The sequence below is a fragment of the Myxocyprinus asiaticus genome, chromosome 13 (assembly GCF_019703515.2).
Source record: "Myxocyprinus asiaticus isolate MX2 ecotype Aquarium Trade chromosome 13, UBuf_Myxa_2, whole genome shotgun sequence".
In the NCBI taxonomy this organism is placed as follows: Eukaryota; Metazoa; Chordata; class Actinopteri; order Cypriniformes; family Catostomidae; genus Myxocyprinus; species Myxocyprinus asiaticus.
Genome location: NC_059356.1, coordinates 46075528 through 46092675, shown reverse-complemented (window position 1 = coordinate 46092675; position 17148 = coordinate 46075528). Strand labels below are relative to the sequence as shown.

Genomic DNA, 17148 nt, shown 5'->3' with positions numbered 1-17148 from the left:
TGAAAGCAAAAGTGCTATGTAAAGTGATAAAATCACAGCCAATCATATCATACTTGATGATTAGTGGGATTTTGAATCAATGAGAGTTTACTGTGGGCAGGGCTACCCAATGCAACTGGATGGAAATAGAACCCAAGCATTATTTAAAGCTACTTTTGTATTTGATATTGGTTTGATTTTATTGGTCACGGCCATATTTGTTTAGATTCAGAAGCATTTAACACAAATGAGCCGTATGTTGAGTGTTTTTAAATGGTTAGAAAAAATATGACCTCATGAAGGTACAAAATGCCCCTGAAAATGTATTTTTAAAGGAGAAAATATTGTTTTATATTTGAATATTGTTAATATATATTGTTGAATTATATACTGTATGTCATTAATATATTTTTGTTATATACATTAATAAAAAGTTTATATCTGACACTGTCCAACATTAGCTCAATATGGTTGGACTGATTTATTTGTAGTTCTAGATCTGCACCTTTAAACTGAGTTTAACTTGTGTACCTGTGTGTGGAGAGGCAGGTGACGCAGGAACGATGACTGCGTTACCGTGGTCTGCCATGCGCAGCTGCTCGGCCCCCTTGGCGTGAATGGGAGAGGTGTTGAGAGTGGCTGGGGACCTGGAGCCTCTGTCCCGCCCACTGACCCGCCTCCTCGGCACTTTCAGGTCCAGTGGCTCATCTAAGGACAGCATGGTGGCATGCGATCCAGAGCCGTCAACCTATACAACAAAAAAAAAACACAGAGAGAGAGAGAAGTTTAGGTTGGATTTTCTTAATATCTTATAAATGCCTGCATTAAAAAAAGGAAATCAATGGAAGTAAATGAGGCTAGTTCACAAATACTCAAATATACACACAAATCTCACAAGTATAGCCACAAGATGTAATCATTATACGTGTTAACATGATTTTAGTGTGATAAAATGGCTTAAGCTTATCAGTTATATCCAGTTATAAAGTTGTATCCAATATTACAACGTCCTTGTCATACAGCCTAAAAAATCATGTCTAATATCTCAAACACCGAACCAGCACAAATGCTCGTTTTAGCGGCACAAATCAGCACAAACAAATGGGATAGTTTTGGAGATGGTATAATTATATGGGGTGCAAACTACACGGAGGTTGTCATGACAACGTAACACCGCAAATTTGATCACACTACAATCAGGTAGAATATTGGATGTAACTTTACACAGAAAAGGCTTGTAAGTGATTTTATCACACTAAAAACACGTGTATTGTTTACGTCTTGTGGCTATACTTTTGAAACAGAGAGTATTTTACCTTTTATGGATTGGCCCCATTCATTCCATTGTAAATGCCTCACTGTAAGCATGTTTTTTTTTCCGACAAGTCAAAATAATTTTTTTGTGGTAATCAACATTATGCCACAGTTGCTGTCGATTGAGCTTAACTTGTATTGAACTCTGAATGTTCCTCTAAATGGACTTGAACGTAGGGGAAATATTTATTATTCACACAGAAAGGTTTTGTTGTTAAAAAAAATAAGGTTGTGGGTGTTGGTGGCATTTTGAAACCATTGTGACAGCATTACGGCATCAACTAAAAACTGACCATACAAAATTAATAAATGTGCATGTGTTATATGCATTATACAAAATATATGTGAAAATGGAAAAGTAGAAATTCCTACATCTGAACTTATTTTGAGTAGTCGGCCCTCAAAATGTGTAATTTTACATACCTAAGCTTTCAAATCATTTGATATTACTTGCAATTATTGTTTTCATTTAATTAATAAACCTAACAGAACACTGTAAACCCTAATGTTGCCATTACTGGAAAAATCAAGTTGTCTTAATTAAACATTATTTGAAATGTCAAGTTTTTAGCTCATAACTCAAATATCTATGTCCCTTGAACTTATTTATCTTACAAACCTATAGACTTCAAATTTTAAGTGTTAATAACTCAAATGATTGAGTACAAAATTGAGGCTATGGGGAATGCCCAAAATGCCTTGTGCTTGAATTATTTAATTTGTTCTTTGGTCAAAGGGAACTTATGGAGACATTTAAATAGTTGTTATTAAAGGGTTTAGCTCTTTTGTTATAATCGGTTATAATTTGAGTCAATTCAGCTAGATTATTAAGTAAAAACACCACTATTATTTGGTAAATCTGAGTTAAATCTTCTTGCATCTAGTTACATTAACTTAAATAGTTAAATTGTTTGGTTCATTCAATATGAACATCAAGGAAAGTGAACTTAATTACACAACTTTTGGAGATGCCATTACTCATTTCAACTGAGGGAACGAGTTTACTCAATCAATTGAGTAAAGTTAACTTATTTGGGTTTTCATTGAATGGAAGCATTGGATTTGACACATGGGGCTCTGTTTTCGTGAGCACGCAAAGTGCAGTGCTACGTGCAACGACCGTGTGCAAGTACAGAGGGAGTGTTTGCGCTATTGTGGGTGTATGTGTACATATGGTAATGAAGTGGCGCAAAGCGCAATTTGCTAATTTTCTGAGAAATAGGTTGTTGCACTAAGACGTTTGAAAACCACGTTTTAAATCAGCGGCAAGTTTAAACTCCGTTCTATCAGGAAGACTCGCAAGTTTTAGATTACATTTATTTGATGAGTATAAAACAGGACTGTAATGTTTCTCTTTGGCGTAAGCCCTGTCTGACGGTCCAAAGAGGTTGTACTCAGAACCATCAGATCCTGCCGGAGATAGGAGGCAGGGGCGAGGAGCCTACCCCCGTGCAGGACGGGACTCAACTGGTGGTGGTGAGGTGGTGGAGGTTGCTGTGTTAGCGCACTGAAACAGCAATGTGATAGATTGTGAGCAGACATATAAAGCAATGGCTTACATGTGATTGGCTAGGAGTTACCTAGATAATGGTGCGATGATGTACAGCTGCTAGTCTTCCCGCTAGAACTACGCTGCGCTTACATTTCCTGCATTTGCAGTTTGGAGATTCCAACAGCAGGTGGCAATAAAGTTCATGTCAAAATTCAGAAAATTAAGTGGAACATCAAATTATGTCCCTGACGATCAGAGTTCTAGCCGTGTTATATGAAACAAAAATGTATGAGATTTGTGTTGTCTATAGGTCATAGTTTATTTTTCAATGATTATTATTATGTTTAAATTTACAATTTGTATTTATGGTCTAATTTGTAGGCCTAAATGTATTTTTCCACCTGTTGTCGTAGAGTGATTTTTAAGTCATTGCAAAATGGGCCGGTGGAAGAAGTTGGAGAGAGAAAAATGTTTGGAATTGGTAGGCTATGATTATTTGCCACTTCATTATTTTGGTTATATTTTTGTTTAGTTTGAAGTGTAATTTCAATTTAGAAATATGTTTGGTTTAATTTTGTTCGTGTTTCAATTAATGTATTTAATTTTTCAAAATCAACCAGTAGAAGTGAAGTGCGTGCCGATACGATCACTGTTAATACTAGTCATGATTTGTGTTTCACTAGATGAAAATGATTAATAATACTTACATTCTACTATAATTTAATGGAGCCTACATCCAAATCCTGAATCACATTTTCCATGCATATAAAAGGAGTGTGTCACTGTCAAAGAAATATGCCCGACAATCATCAAGGATTAATCAAGCAGTTAATGCACAAAAGAACATAATTTTCAATTCTTCTAATTCATTGCATACTGTCCATTCACACTACCAACGTCTTATGAATGTGCTGTCATGGTTTATATCGCTGGTGCTTGAGGGAATGAACTATATAATAGGACACAGTCGCAGACGGTGGATTAATAACGAGAAAACCTCAGAATTACATTGCACTTAATCCAGCCCATTTGCGTGTTGTGCATGTGATTTCATCAAACCTACTTGCACTTAGACTTAGCACATGCTTGCACGAAAATACAAAAATTTCATGGCAAGGCCCACTGACTTTGCGCTTATGACTTATGGCATAGCGCTGCGCTAAATGCTAGCGCTCTTAAAATAGGGCCCATGAACTCATAGTACATACTCGTTTAATTCAGCAAGTGCCATCCAGTTAATTTTAGAAAAATAAATGGTCATGACTTTTGCCTTTTATTCTTTTTTTTTATTTTTTATAAATGTCTTGGCTCTTGGCAGCATGTTCAAATAATGAGTCTAGAAAAATATATTTAAAAATTGATTCATTCATCACACTAGAAATGGAAGGTAAAGTCAAGCGCATTGTACATTTTGACAAATGTCATCCAGGACATTTGCATACTAGGCATTATAAACAAAATCTATACTGCAGAAATGGTAAGAGTAGTATAGTAATATGCAATGCCAAACATACCTATTTTTTGAATAGATAGCTAAAATATTTGACACAAATTTAGTTGACTTGCTGAATCATAAACACTATACAGTATACTGATATAGTAAGAGTAGTATGCTAGTATGCTATTCCAAACAATTGACTTCTTACATGAAAAACACATTTCTGTGTTCGTAAAGCCATTTTTACGAAAATTGTCGCATTTGATTCATTGCGAATTGAGAAAACATCACCTAGCCCTTTGAACAAGACACAACCAATGAAGTTTTGCAAAGAACCTGCTTGGTGAACTTGTCCAAATCTTCACTAGCTTGTACAAACACAGCACACAAACGCACGGGCGTGAGGTTCTTTATAAACTATACACAGTCAGCCCCTCAGAAAAAACATTGCAGATCTCACACAATTACTTCCACTAGTTCCCCTCATTCTCTCTGGCCTCCAACATGCACACACTGTCCACACAATGCACACAGGCAATTGCACCAATTACAGAGTCCACATTCCTCCCTAGCACGCACAACCCTCAATGTGATATACAACATTTACAGAGCTCTATACATCTTGAACCCCACTTTCACATCTCTTTCTGTGTGACCTCCATATGGAATCCAAATTTACACACATCGAGCGGCCTCGAACCATATAGAATGGCAGTGTTTGAGAGAGTTTGGCTTGTATCCACAGGAGGAAGGTCTGTGAGGTGAGGGCAGGGGGTCGCTGAGTTCAGCAACCCGTCAAGGGGGGCGCAAGCCAACAGGGCCAATAATCGCCAATAACCATCAATTACTCATAAACATCTTAGCATACAAACATTAGATGATATTATTAAACAATACTTGAAATGCAACCAATGGAAATTTGTATTTCATTCATACAATATTTTTAATACATTTAATTAATACATTTTCATTTTATGGAGCATATAAAATGTACATTTAGTTAAAAATTTGGCATACAATTGAAATGCGCAAATCTTAAAAATAAATAAAAAACGATATTTTTTGAGTGCATGAATATATACTCTATAATTTCAAGGATTTTAGTTATAAAGTTATACAGAGCTGTGTTTTCGGCCCAACCAGGGTTTTGCGCCATTCAAAATTTAATTGAATATGCAAGGGCGTAGATTCTAATCAAAACAAGCAAGTGCAACCCCCCCATTATTTATACCATGATCAGTGGAAACATGTAAATGCTTCACGCTTCAACCCCCCCAATGTTCAAGCCAAATCTACGCCCTTGTGAATATGCCTGATATATTTCAATTTAATTTAATCTTACATGCATATTGGGGTATTTCCAGAAACATTAGATGATATTAATAACCAATGTTTGAAATGCAACCAATAGAAAATTTTATTTCAGTCATAAATATTTCATTTAATAAAGTAATTTTCATTTTATGGACCATGTTGGAAAAATTGGTCTTCAAAATAGAGCCATATATGAATACAAATTTTGATGTCATTGATTTTTACAGTTAATATCTGTATTAATGATTTCATTATTTATGTTTTGTCAAAACATGTTTGGACAAATGAAATTCCTCTGTTGAATTTCTTTGAATTGCAGTACAGTGTCCTGAAGTGAACTGTCAACAGCAGGAGAGAATTCTTCAATGGGCCAATTTTTTGTTTTTAATGGCGTGCCAAAAGAAAAAGCCAACCTGTTACAGCAACTAACTTAGAAAAAAAGGAAGCAATGATTCTTCAACAGAAAACACAGGTTGCATCATGGTAAGAGTTAATGTGTAATCTGTAGTATCGGCAGTCGGGTTCTGTGTGCGAGTGTCCTGAGACGGCGAGGTTACGCTTGTAGAGTGAACTTGTGCTCCTGGAGTAGGGTTACAACTATGAGATACCATATGTATGTCATGTTAAGGGCTTAGTTAATGATTCCCGCACAATTGTATGTCAATATAGAGAGAAAAGAATGTAGCACCCCTTTGTAACTCTACTATGCACTCTTAAAAATAAAGATTCCATTCAAAAGATTTTAAGTCAACATGAAAAGACATTTGCAACTCGTTTTAATCATTTTACTTAAAAATGGTGCGAGACTTCATTTAATCCACCAGGAACTGATTGGATGGTTAAAAGTGGTCTCTGTATGACAGGTGGTCAAAAAATAAAAGGGATTGGTGACATCAGCCACAACGATGGAGTAAGATATTACATTTTGATGAAAGATTATGAAGACTCATTTTTTTTTTTTTTTTTTTTAATAATATATACTAGTGCAAAATAAGACCAGGAATGTGTACCAAGAAACTAAATATGGTCTTATGAAGTTTTGATTTCATATTAACTTGCCATAGGAGAAGCTTTTCACATTTCACAAAGCACTTTTTTTTTTTTTTTTTTTAGAAAACCATCTATGTACTGGTGATTCAAAGAACCCAAAGACCAATACACTGATCTCAAGAATCAATAATGAGTGTGTTTACATGCACACCAATACTCTGATAACAACCAAAAATAAGCTTATTAAAAAAAATCTCACAATGCAAAAAAATTAAGTTTACATGAGACTTGAAGTCATCCAGGTTTTCTCTGCTTTTGATGTCAAAATGTAAACTGGCATGCGCACAACACTTATAAAGGTGCTAAAGGTGTTTACATGCAATCTACATGTGCCGATGAATTTTAACTGTTTTTTTTTTTTTTGCCATTTTTGACCTTACCATGATAAAGGTAAACCTTAAGGCATTTACCATATATGACCACATATGTTGCCAGCTTATTGAGCATAATCGGTGTAGGAACGTGCATGTGAATGCACTAAATGTAACATCAATAGCATAATTATTGCATTTCCAAAAAAATAAACAAATACTATATATAAAATCCTATATCGCAGAATAATGAAAGATGTTGCAATGAACCGTTGAAGCTTTGTTTTTAACAGAGTGTTGAAGAGACATTCACTCAAGGGTTCTAAATTTCTTGTGACAGAAATATTAAAGCTACACTATGTGACTTTTGGCCTTCTAGCAGTTGAAGCATAAAACGGCAAGTTACATGCGGAGGAACACTGTTCTGGTATTACATGAGCTGGGCTTTGGCTCTGCTCTTCTGCGCGGATGAATCTGATGGTTTAAGGAGAACAGTTGTAACCATGGATACAGGTGATCAACTTATCAGAGTGAGTGTCACTAACAACAACAAAACTCGCCCCCTCCCCTAAAAAAATTTTTTTTTTTAAATAACGAAAGGAAGAAAAAGACGGATATCCGAAAAATATGTCTTATTACCAGGTAAGTAGCGTATCTTTCACTGTTGTTTTTGACTTATTGAAAATATTTTTTTCAAATTAAATAACATTACAAAAGATAGGCAACGATGACATTAGACCAAACAATTGCTAGTCATATCAGACAAAGTCAAACGGTGGAAACTATTATATCTTAGCTAGCAGGCAAACAGACCAAGTTAGTAACTGGTATTGCTACCAGCATAAAGTTTTGATTTTTTTCCATTGTCCTTGCTGAAAATGAAATCAAGCACTGCAGTATCACAATCCATAATAAAATGCTCCATTAGAGTGGCAAATGCTAACTATCGGTCCAATAAAATATCTTACCTGTCGAGCGAGAATAATTCCAAATCTGGGTTTTAAATCGTTTTAGGGCTCTGTCGCTTTCCCTTTTTGCTTGCAGACTCTTCTCGGTTTCTTTATTTTGAAAACGGGTGATTCCCCAGAGGGTTGCCTTTTTGAACGATCCATGGTCAATGTTGCTCATTTGTTGTGGCTACAAGCTTTCAGCTTCAAACTACCACCACACCTATCACAGCAAATATATACGAGCTGTAGTAGCTAGCAGGATCTTCTTTTTTTTTTTATTTACAGACATGATGTAAACACGCACAGATGACAGATGGAAAAATCTGTCCCGACAGCTCTAAATAAAAATCATTATTATAGGCTTACCATAGTGCAGGGGTTTTCAAAGTGTTAAATAGTAAGACCCCCCCACTCACCAACAAAATTTACAAGACTGTGCCCCCCCTTAAGACCCCCCCCCCTTTTAAGATCACCCCCCCAACTGTGTGTATATATATATATATATATATTTTGCAGATTAATATAAATCCAATAATGTTGTACTGTAATATAGCCAATTCCAAATGTAAATGAATAAATATCTCCACTAAAACAGCAGTACATTCTGTTCCACTTACAGTATTTGAGGTTTTGGTGTTGTCCTCTAGTGCAGTGTTTCCCAGACTTTTTTCTGCCACGGCACACTTTTTACGACTAAAAAATTCTACGGCACACCACTATCCCACATAGGCTAACCATCGTCAATATTTTTCCTTTTCAAGAACTTGTCCATGTTTTCTGTCCGTCTTAGTAGCATGTTTACTTGTAATGTTTGAAATTCGGCTATGCAAAAAACAAACAAAAAACAAGTCACATAGGTAGGCTACGCTGTGTGAGGTCACAGGTGGCAAGAGCACTAAATGGGTAATGAAAAAACAACAAATTTGCTTCTTTTCTCATTTGTAGACTTGTTCTTCCAATGCCACAACAAATTACAGGGATGCAAACTCATGAGGGGCAAAAAAGGTAAGATAATCACTGGACCACGACCATTTTTCTGGGGATATTTTTTTAAAGAATAAGCTAAAAGCACCAATTCCAGCTATTTTAGTGATTCAAGTTTATTCAAGTTTACAATTGTGCAGAATTAGCTGCAAAATAAAGAGTAATTTGGTGAGGCTTGCTTCTGTTTCACAAATTTGTTCAACTGATTAGTTTAGTAACCCCTTCTGGAAATGTCACTTTGTGGCGACAAATGAGTGTCTTATGTGCTATGAGTGAGTCAGTGAATCATTTTGAGTATTTCATGACCGAAATCTACCAAGAGACTTTATAGTGTTTAAGCAACAAAAGAACAAAGCAGATCTATAGTCTTCCTTCAGTCTTAGCATTATTTTTCATCCAAAAAGACAACAATAATAGTCTAATAATAGTGAGTTTCAATAACATCCTTACCTTCTCCTTTATTAAAACTTGCATGGCTACAAATCTACTGACTTCAGTATAAGAATTATAAACACAAAGCATACATATATTTGAGAGCACGTGTTTTTTTCAGAGAACGAAGGAAATTCTGAGAGGTTTGCGCTCGAGAAACCGGTACATGGATGCGCTCTTTGTGCTCTTGACATTAACAGTATTATAACACCATAGAGCTGTGGCCTATTAAGCTGGAATACGGTCTGTAAAGTTCGTGCCTCCCCTGACATGCTCTGGCGCCTCCCAGTTTGAAAACCGTGGCCATAGTGAATTGGGGTAAGGCAAAAACATGGTTTGGAAGACGGATTGTTGGTGTACTTTCTCAATAATGAAATTTTTTTCATTTCTAACAAAAAAATTATACAGCGTGTAGCTTTAAGGAAAGGGTGCTCAGCCCTGATCCTGGTAATCTGGTTTCCTGCAGTTTAGTAAACTGCCTGTAATTTCCAAGTGAACCCAAAGACCTTGATTAGCTGCTTTAGGTGTGTTTGATAAGAGTTGTACCTAAAGTCTGGTATGCTATCTTCAAGTCATCCTGGGAAACTCGAAACCTTTCCATTCTGTGGGCGAAATCCAGACATTTCAATGGGAATCGACATGATCAGGAATTTCACCTGATGGGCTTCCGGTGGCAGAGAAATTTTGATTTTGGTGAACTTTAACATATGAATTTGCAGTATTGACCAATAGGAACTGGCAGTGACCTGGGCAGTACTTTGCACATAGCTACACTGAATTATCGCAATGGAAAAGGAAATAATTGAACGTTAAGGTTCTTTTTAGCTTCATTGTTCACTTTCCTAGTATGGCAAAAAATATGCACTGAAAGCAAATGGTTGCTGAGGCTAACATTCTGTATAACATCTGATTTTGTGTCATATAAGAAAATAACTCACAACATGGGAGTGAGTAAATGATCACAGAATTCTCATTTTTTGGTGAACTATCCGCTTAATATCCATTTTATTGCTTCTCTACAGAAGTCGACCCACAGTTCCTGGTCTGCCAAGCGTTCCCATAATATTCCTGAGCTACCACATGCCTCAGCCAGAAAAGATTCCAGAGGTTTCATAACAAAAGGCCTTCTCACACGGGTTACTGCTCCATGTGTAACCCATTACTGGTCCATGCCTAAGGACAGCTGCAATAAATCATCCCTTCCCCATTTTAATTAGCCCCCAAGACCGTCCACATCCAACCCCCCACATTTCCGAGAATACTCAAGAATGGTACAGTCCAGCCAATTTGAGGAGTCTGACGAAATGTTGCAAGTTCCTGCGAAAGGGGGGAAATCTGTAATTTTCTTTCTGCTCAAAGTTTCCTGGTGATAAATGACTTTTGGTAATGGGACAGGTCAGGGTTGTGTTCTTTTCTGACATGGTACTGATTTACAGGGTAAAACTGTCATGTGGATTCATGGTCAACTGACAAAATTAGTTCTTCTAGTTCTGCATGCATGGAATGGCCACATCCCATCTGAGGTTAAAGATCATCCAAATTGTTACACAAATGTAATCCTTTGCAAGTTTGCACTAGAAAGGAACTTCACATACACAGTTGATGGTCTTCAGGTTGTATTTATCACTGTGCTGACTGGAGAAGGTAAATATTAGCTTCAGATGCTATGACGGCGTGGCAACATCTTTCAAGCTGTATACCTTGAATGGGTTTGTTATGTCCAGATTATGTTTGAATATATTCAAACATTGCAGTTGTTTGTTCACCTCAGAAAACCTCACTGGCTGTTAGACTAATAGTCCAACAACCATCTAGTTGATTTTTGAGGCTGGCTAGCTGTTTTAATTAGTCTGCTGACAGCGTGATGTGCTGTGGCTGTTAGGCTCTAGGCTGTTAGAAAACTTTCTCAGAAAAGTTGCATCTTCAAATTCATCTCCTTTAAAACACATTTAGGCAGACATCTTTGGCTTTTGTGTTGCATCTTGTGATGTTTTTTGAGCTAAAAAAATGGCTTCAGGAACCCTGCATTCTGTTCTGTTCAGTTGCACTCGGCCTAGCTTTTGTTGAACGTGTCTTATGTTGGGTTCACTGTATGATTTTGCCATCTGAGACTAATTTCTGTGATTGTAAAAGATTTCTCGTCATAGGGCAAAATTGGCAGTCTTTGGTTGCTTAGTATGATGTTCACCAATGGCAGATTAACTGCCTTTGTGAAGAATCTTAGGCCACATCCACACTAATCCGTTTTTGTTTAAAAACTTAATTTTCAGTTTCCTCACGTCATCGTTTTAGGTATGCGGTAAAGGAGAGCATTTTCTAAATGCTTCTTTTTTGGTGGAGAAAAATGGCATTCTAGTGTGGATGAGAGGTGTAAACATAGCAAAATTATTGCATTTTCAAATGAAAACGTATTAGTGGGTAAGTAACCTTGGGCTATCTCTACATTAATCCGGATACATTTGAAAATGCCGTTTTCGTTTTCAAATCCCTCTCTGTCCACACTGCCATTTTTAAATGTTTTCCAAAAGTTGCTTGTCCACACTGAAAACCCTTACAAAAATTGAGAGTTCACTTCAAAATTGCCGCAAACTTGGCGCAAATTCGCCACAGATAATTTTCACATGCAAGTGAGCTTTGCGGCAAACTTGCGACAAATTGTCCATTGTTGCCAAAGGTTTGCCGGAGGTTCACCACTACCGGTGAAGAGCTACAAACTTCTGGCAAACATCTGCGGTGAATCACAAGCTCATTTGCATGTGAAAATAACGAGCTGCACATTTGCGGCAAATTTGCGGCTAGTTCGCAGCTAGTTCCCTTTTTTGTAAGGGAGCGCTTAAATCCCTTTTCTGTGCAAACGTAAAATCACTGTTGTATGTACAGTCTAAAATGCAATTGTCCTCGTGTTCCATCACCAGACAGCAATTCCAAGTAAACTTCCCGTCGCATTTGAAGGAACGCAATGTGAAGTTTGTACAAAGTAACATTTATCTTTAACAACGCTATCAAAGTGAATATAAGGCACAACAGCGTTGCTATAACACGGGCCGCCATCTTGATTGTTTTGGTTGAATGGATCACATGACCGCGTCAGATGATAACAAATACATAATTGTCAACACTACAACGCAAAGATGCCGTTTTCAAATTTATCCACTTAGGAGAGCGTTTTCAAAAAGCTCAGTTTTCGCTGACAAAAACACCATCTCAGTGTGGACGGAAGGTCAAAATATAGAGAAAAAGAACGTATTAGTGTGGACGTGGCCTTGATAAAGTTCTGGCAGTGTCAAAGATTTAACATCGCAGTCATGCTGTGTAACTGCTCCCAAGGCAGAACGATAGGGACCAAAGTCTTGGCTATGGTGTGTATCATATAGTCTGACATAGTGTTGCGCAGTGTGCCGTGACTCACGCTGGGATCATTTTGTATAGTTTGACAAACAACAATTGTAAAGGACCGTAAAAATCATACAGTGTGCACCTGGCTTTATGTAAACACCATCTAATAAACGTGTCCGATTTTGGTCAGGTGAACACAAAACCAGCCAGATTATACTGCCTTAAAAAGCCTAAATCCAGTTACTACGCCAGCAGTGAAACTGAGAAAAATGGCTTCAAAGTTTTTCATGTGTCCAGCTGAATTTATAAAATTATAAAATAAAATAGTCTCACTCCGTTTTCTCTGAATCAGAATATAGTTCAGGCAAACCCATCCGTCACAGGACAGATCACAGTCTAAGAGACCCGATTTTGGCTATAATTCAGTTTTGACAAATGTGTAGTATACAAGACATACGATTAACGATAAGACTACTTTAAAGTATGTATGCACAATACTACATATTTTCAAAATTAACTAATCGGTCTCTAAAGGCCAAAGTACTTTGAGTCCCTGAATGGCAAAGTGTACCCTAGCTTTTAAGTTCAACTTAACTACAAGCTGTGGTGAAGGGTACAAGGGTACAAAGTTGTGTCGAAGGAAAACTGCCGAGTACCCTTTGGAGCGGAGGTGCTGGGGTGAGACAGAGCCAAGAGGTAGCGCTTCAATGTGAAGTTTTGGGAGAGGGTGTTGCTCTGCCCCATGCAGACATCCCCACCCTGTTGCGGAGTTGGCAAGGCTTTAAAAGGCCGCATTGTTCCTCTCCCCTGCAGAGTAAACACGGGCTGCTGAGGGAGAGCATTTGGAACGGGATGCAGGGGATCCACATGGTGCGGCGCTGAATGAAATGTTTGTGCCTTCACCGTGACCCCCACGGCCAGGGGCCACCTAACTGCCTCCACAACCTTACCCCTCTCCCTTCTAGGGAAGTCACCAAATCTACCATTTCCTGGGTAGGGTGATGGTGGCAAAGAATGGGGCCGGGGAAGGGCAGGGTCAACGAGAGGGTATGGGTTTCACCGACCCCATGAGGTCAAACCTCAGGTCATTACTAAGCTGATCCTAATTAACCCAGTATTTCAGCTCACCACAGGTAATGATGTTCACAGTATGTCGGAATGATCATATGAGTTGAGTGCACATGAACGCTACTTCAGTGTTATATTTTCCAGGAGACCAGCTAACCACCTTACATAGGTTTAAGCTGTTATTGTCAGCAGGGTCTTTTCTTTTCTTTAAAAAGAGAAAGACCAACATGCCCATTTATTCATTTTATTCTTACCAAAATCACAAAGATTTCAGAAATCTTAAGTAGGACCTTTCTAAGAGGACTTGAAGGAGCATATTGGCTCAAGATACTTATTGGTGTATGGCGTCTGATGTTTGATTGTGTGTTTTATGAGCCAGCTGTTGGGTGTGAGTGTGAAATTCATGTGTTTTTCAGTGCAAGTTTTTTTAGTACCGAGCTGTGGGTGTAACTCTATATTCCCACCACTCTGGCCCTGGGAGGTCGACTGCAGGAGAGATTTTCTTGTCTACAAACACACAAACCAGTTTGGCCTCCATCCCGACATCCATAAACCTAGCACTGTGAGGTTAGGATCAAGCCATGCTCAAATACATGTAAAACCAGACTACATTCACTCATTTTTGGTACACTATTTGTGCAATATTTGGAGGACAATGGACCTGCGGGGGTTCAAGGACCCGGGCTCCCCCACCTTCAGGTTTCCAGTTCAAAGAGAGCTAAGGCCTAATCCTTTCCGACAAGAAAACAAAGTCTCAAAACTTTCAATTTTTGTTTTGAAGAAATGACGATATACCAGCATGTGGAAAACCGTATACAAGTATACATAGTGGCTATATAGTGTTTTTTTTTTCTTCAAATCCCTAATCCTATAAGCGGTAAAAATCATGTCAAATATTAATAAACTAGAAATACCTGGCAACTGATTATTATTAACTATGTAATTTAGTCACGAACCAACTGGATTTCATTTATATTCATCAGGCTACCCACACACTAATTCCATGTCAACATTGGCATTAGCACCAATGCTTTTTGGTTGGATTTAATGAGCATGTGGCCAGCTGGTTGAAATGCTGGTTTTTGAATGCAGGTGGTCAGCTGGTCATGTTTTTAGTCATCTGTACATGTCCACAATCATGAGCTCACATGGCGTTTTCATGAGCGACCACCTGCATGTGATGAAACTGACTGAAATTCAACACCACTGCTAAAAAATTGCTTTCCACTAGAAACAAGAGGCTTTTCAAATATACCCCCACCTAAAGGGCTGTGTCTAGACTTGCTAAATTATCACGCTGGGGGGTTAAATGTGTGGCCACTGACGGGCTCGAACAAACACCTGTACATGCAACAAAATCGTGAATTCAACACAAAAGCGTAGATGTTGCATTTGAGATTTTTTTTAAAACAATTTTTTTTTTTTTTTATATTTATTTTTAGGTGAATTATCCCATTACTTGTTTCTTTGGTTCTTTAGAAAGCCATGTACTTGTCCTTCAAAGTTCTTTGAAGTAATAATGGATGATTTTGATTAGTGGTCTACCATTATAGGTTTTTCAATGGTTGATTCTTAAAATAGTACATTTTTTCCCTCCTAATCCTGAATATTTGATTACAGTCTTGGCTAGAACCAATAGAGTGCAACAGTACTTTCCCACTTTTTTAGCCGTCTTGGTTCCGAAAGCATTTTTCCTATTCAAATCACAATTAAAATCCTTCATAAAAGAGTTCTAAGCCATTAACCAAACCAACCAGCTCCGAGGTGAATCACAACATTAAAAATTTTAATTTAAAGCAAAAAGACAAATGTACAAGGCTGAGTCCTTAAAGTCTTTAATGAGGGAATGAACTCGGTACAGCCAACTCAAGAGCCCTATATAGTGCAAAATGGTTCTCGATGTGAAGAACGTTCTAAAGTTGAAGAATCTTAATTTTGAAGAATGTACTCCTTGGCTTTACAGCTTTAATCATATTTCTCTCTCTCTCCTTTCCTGACCTTCCTTAATGTGACTGACCCCACCTCTCCTGACGCACACACACCTAAACCATAGTATGCATCCACCCCTACTCCACTTACAGATACACACACAGTCCAGAAGCTGAGAGATATTTTCCTGCCCCCCTCCATATTCAGCCCGCCGCCTTTACAGACAGGAAACCTCAGTTTCCACTCCACCTCCACAGGGCCTCTCTCGCTCTCTCTCTCTCTCTCTCCATCTCTCTCCTTGGGTTTTCTTTTCTCACCCCCGCTGTTTTCTCATCATCTCTCACTCCCTAAAGTGTTTCTTTCTCTGTACAGTTCACAGGGTGCACGCTGCACACAAACGGATGGTCTTTTTCTCCACCTCGCTTATTTTCAAGAATGCCAATTGATCTGTTTTCCTCAAAGGAGCTTCTGATAATGCAGCCTGAAATCCCTGCTGAAAATACAACAGCTTAAACCAGCCTAAGCTGGGTTGCTCGTCTCATCGAGTCTCTCAGGCTGGTGTGTTTGCTGGTTTTAGAGGAGCTTTGTGTACTTTTTAACTTGTCAGACTGGTAAAATCAGAATACAGACCAGCCTGGCCAGTTGAAAAAAGTGTCCAAAACCCCTATAAAACCATCAAACCAGTCCAACTAGTTGAAAATTGCCCAAAACCCCTCTAAAATCATCAAACTAGTCAGACTAGTTGAAAACTGCCAAATACCCTTCTAAAACCATCAAACCAGACGACTAGTTGAAAACTGCCCAAAACCCTTCTAAAACCATCAAGCCAGCCTGACCAGTTGAAAACTGCCCAAAACCCTTCTAAAACCATCAAGCCAGCCTGACCAGTTGAAAACTGCCCAAAACCCTTCTAAAACCATCAAGCCAGCCTGACCAGTTGAAAACTGCCCAAAACCCTTCTAAAACCATCAAACCAGCCCAACCTGTGGTTTGGGCACTTATTCAGCCGAGGAGACTGTTCCTGTTTGTTGGTTTTAGAATGGTTTAAACTAAACTCACCCAACAGACCAGCCTGGGAGACTGGCTAAAACCAGCAAACAAGCTTTTTTTTATTTTTATTTTTATTTGTCAGAGACAGTACACATTAATCAAACATCTGATTGATGTAAATGTGCCAGATTTAGCCAAAGTGACTAAATTTCATCTGCTGTCCCTGGGCAGGTTGATGTCAAAGTACAAACGTACACTAAAATACAGTCTATCCACACAATACATTATTTAAAAATCAGCTTAACAAATCAAAACCAATCATCAACAAATCCTAAAAACATTAGATTCAAAAACATAGTTGACAATACCACCTGCATTATCTACCATGTTGACAATAACCAGACTTTTATTTTTTTGGAAAAAACACCATTGACTTGTTTGATCTTTCAAATCAGCTGGAAGACCATTCCAGCCTTGGGTTGCTTTAAAAGCAAAAACTAATTGACCAAAAGCACTCTTTCTTAATGATATTTTACAATCACCCCTTGCACCAGCCATTGT

The 17148-nt window shown here is 38.0% G+C and overlaps 1 protein-coding gene across 3 annotated transcripts in view; it reads right to left on the bottom strand.

The window, feature by feature from the left end:
• The window catches only part of glis2b (GLIS family zinc finger 2b), a 64372-nt gene that overhangs the window by 13607 nt on the left and 33617 nt on the right, over window positions 1-17148 (bottom strand). For all 3 annotated transcript variants that reach the window (XM_051714188.1, XM_051714186.1, XM_051714189.1), the window contains one exon: window positions 511-727. In XM_051714188.1, the coding sequence (XP_051570148.1) occupies window positions 511-700 (190 nt within the window). In that variant the 5' untranslated portion in view covers window positions 701-727. The remainder of the gene's footprint in view (window positions 1-510; window positions 728-17148) is intronic.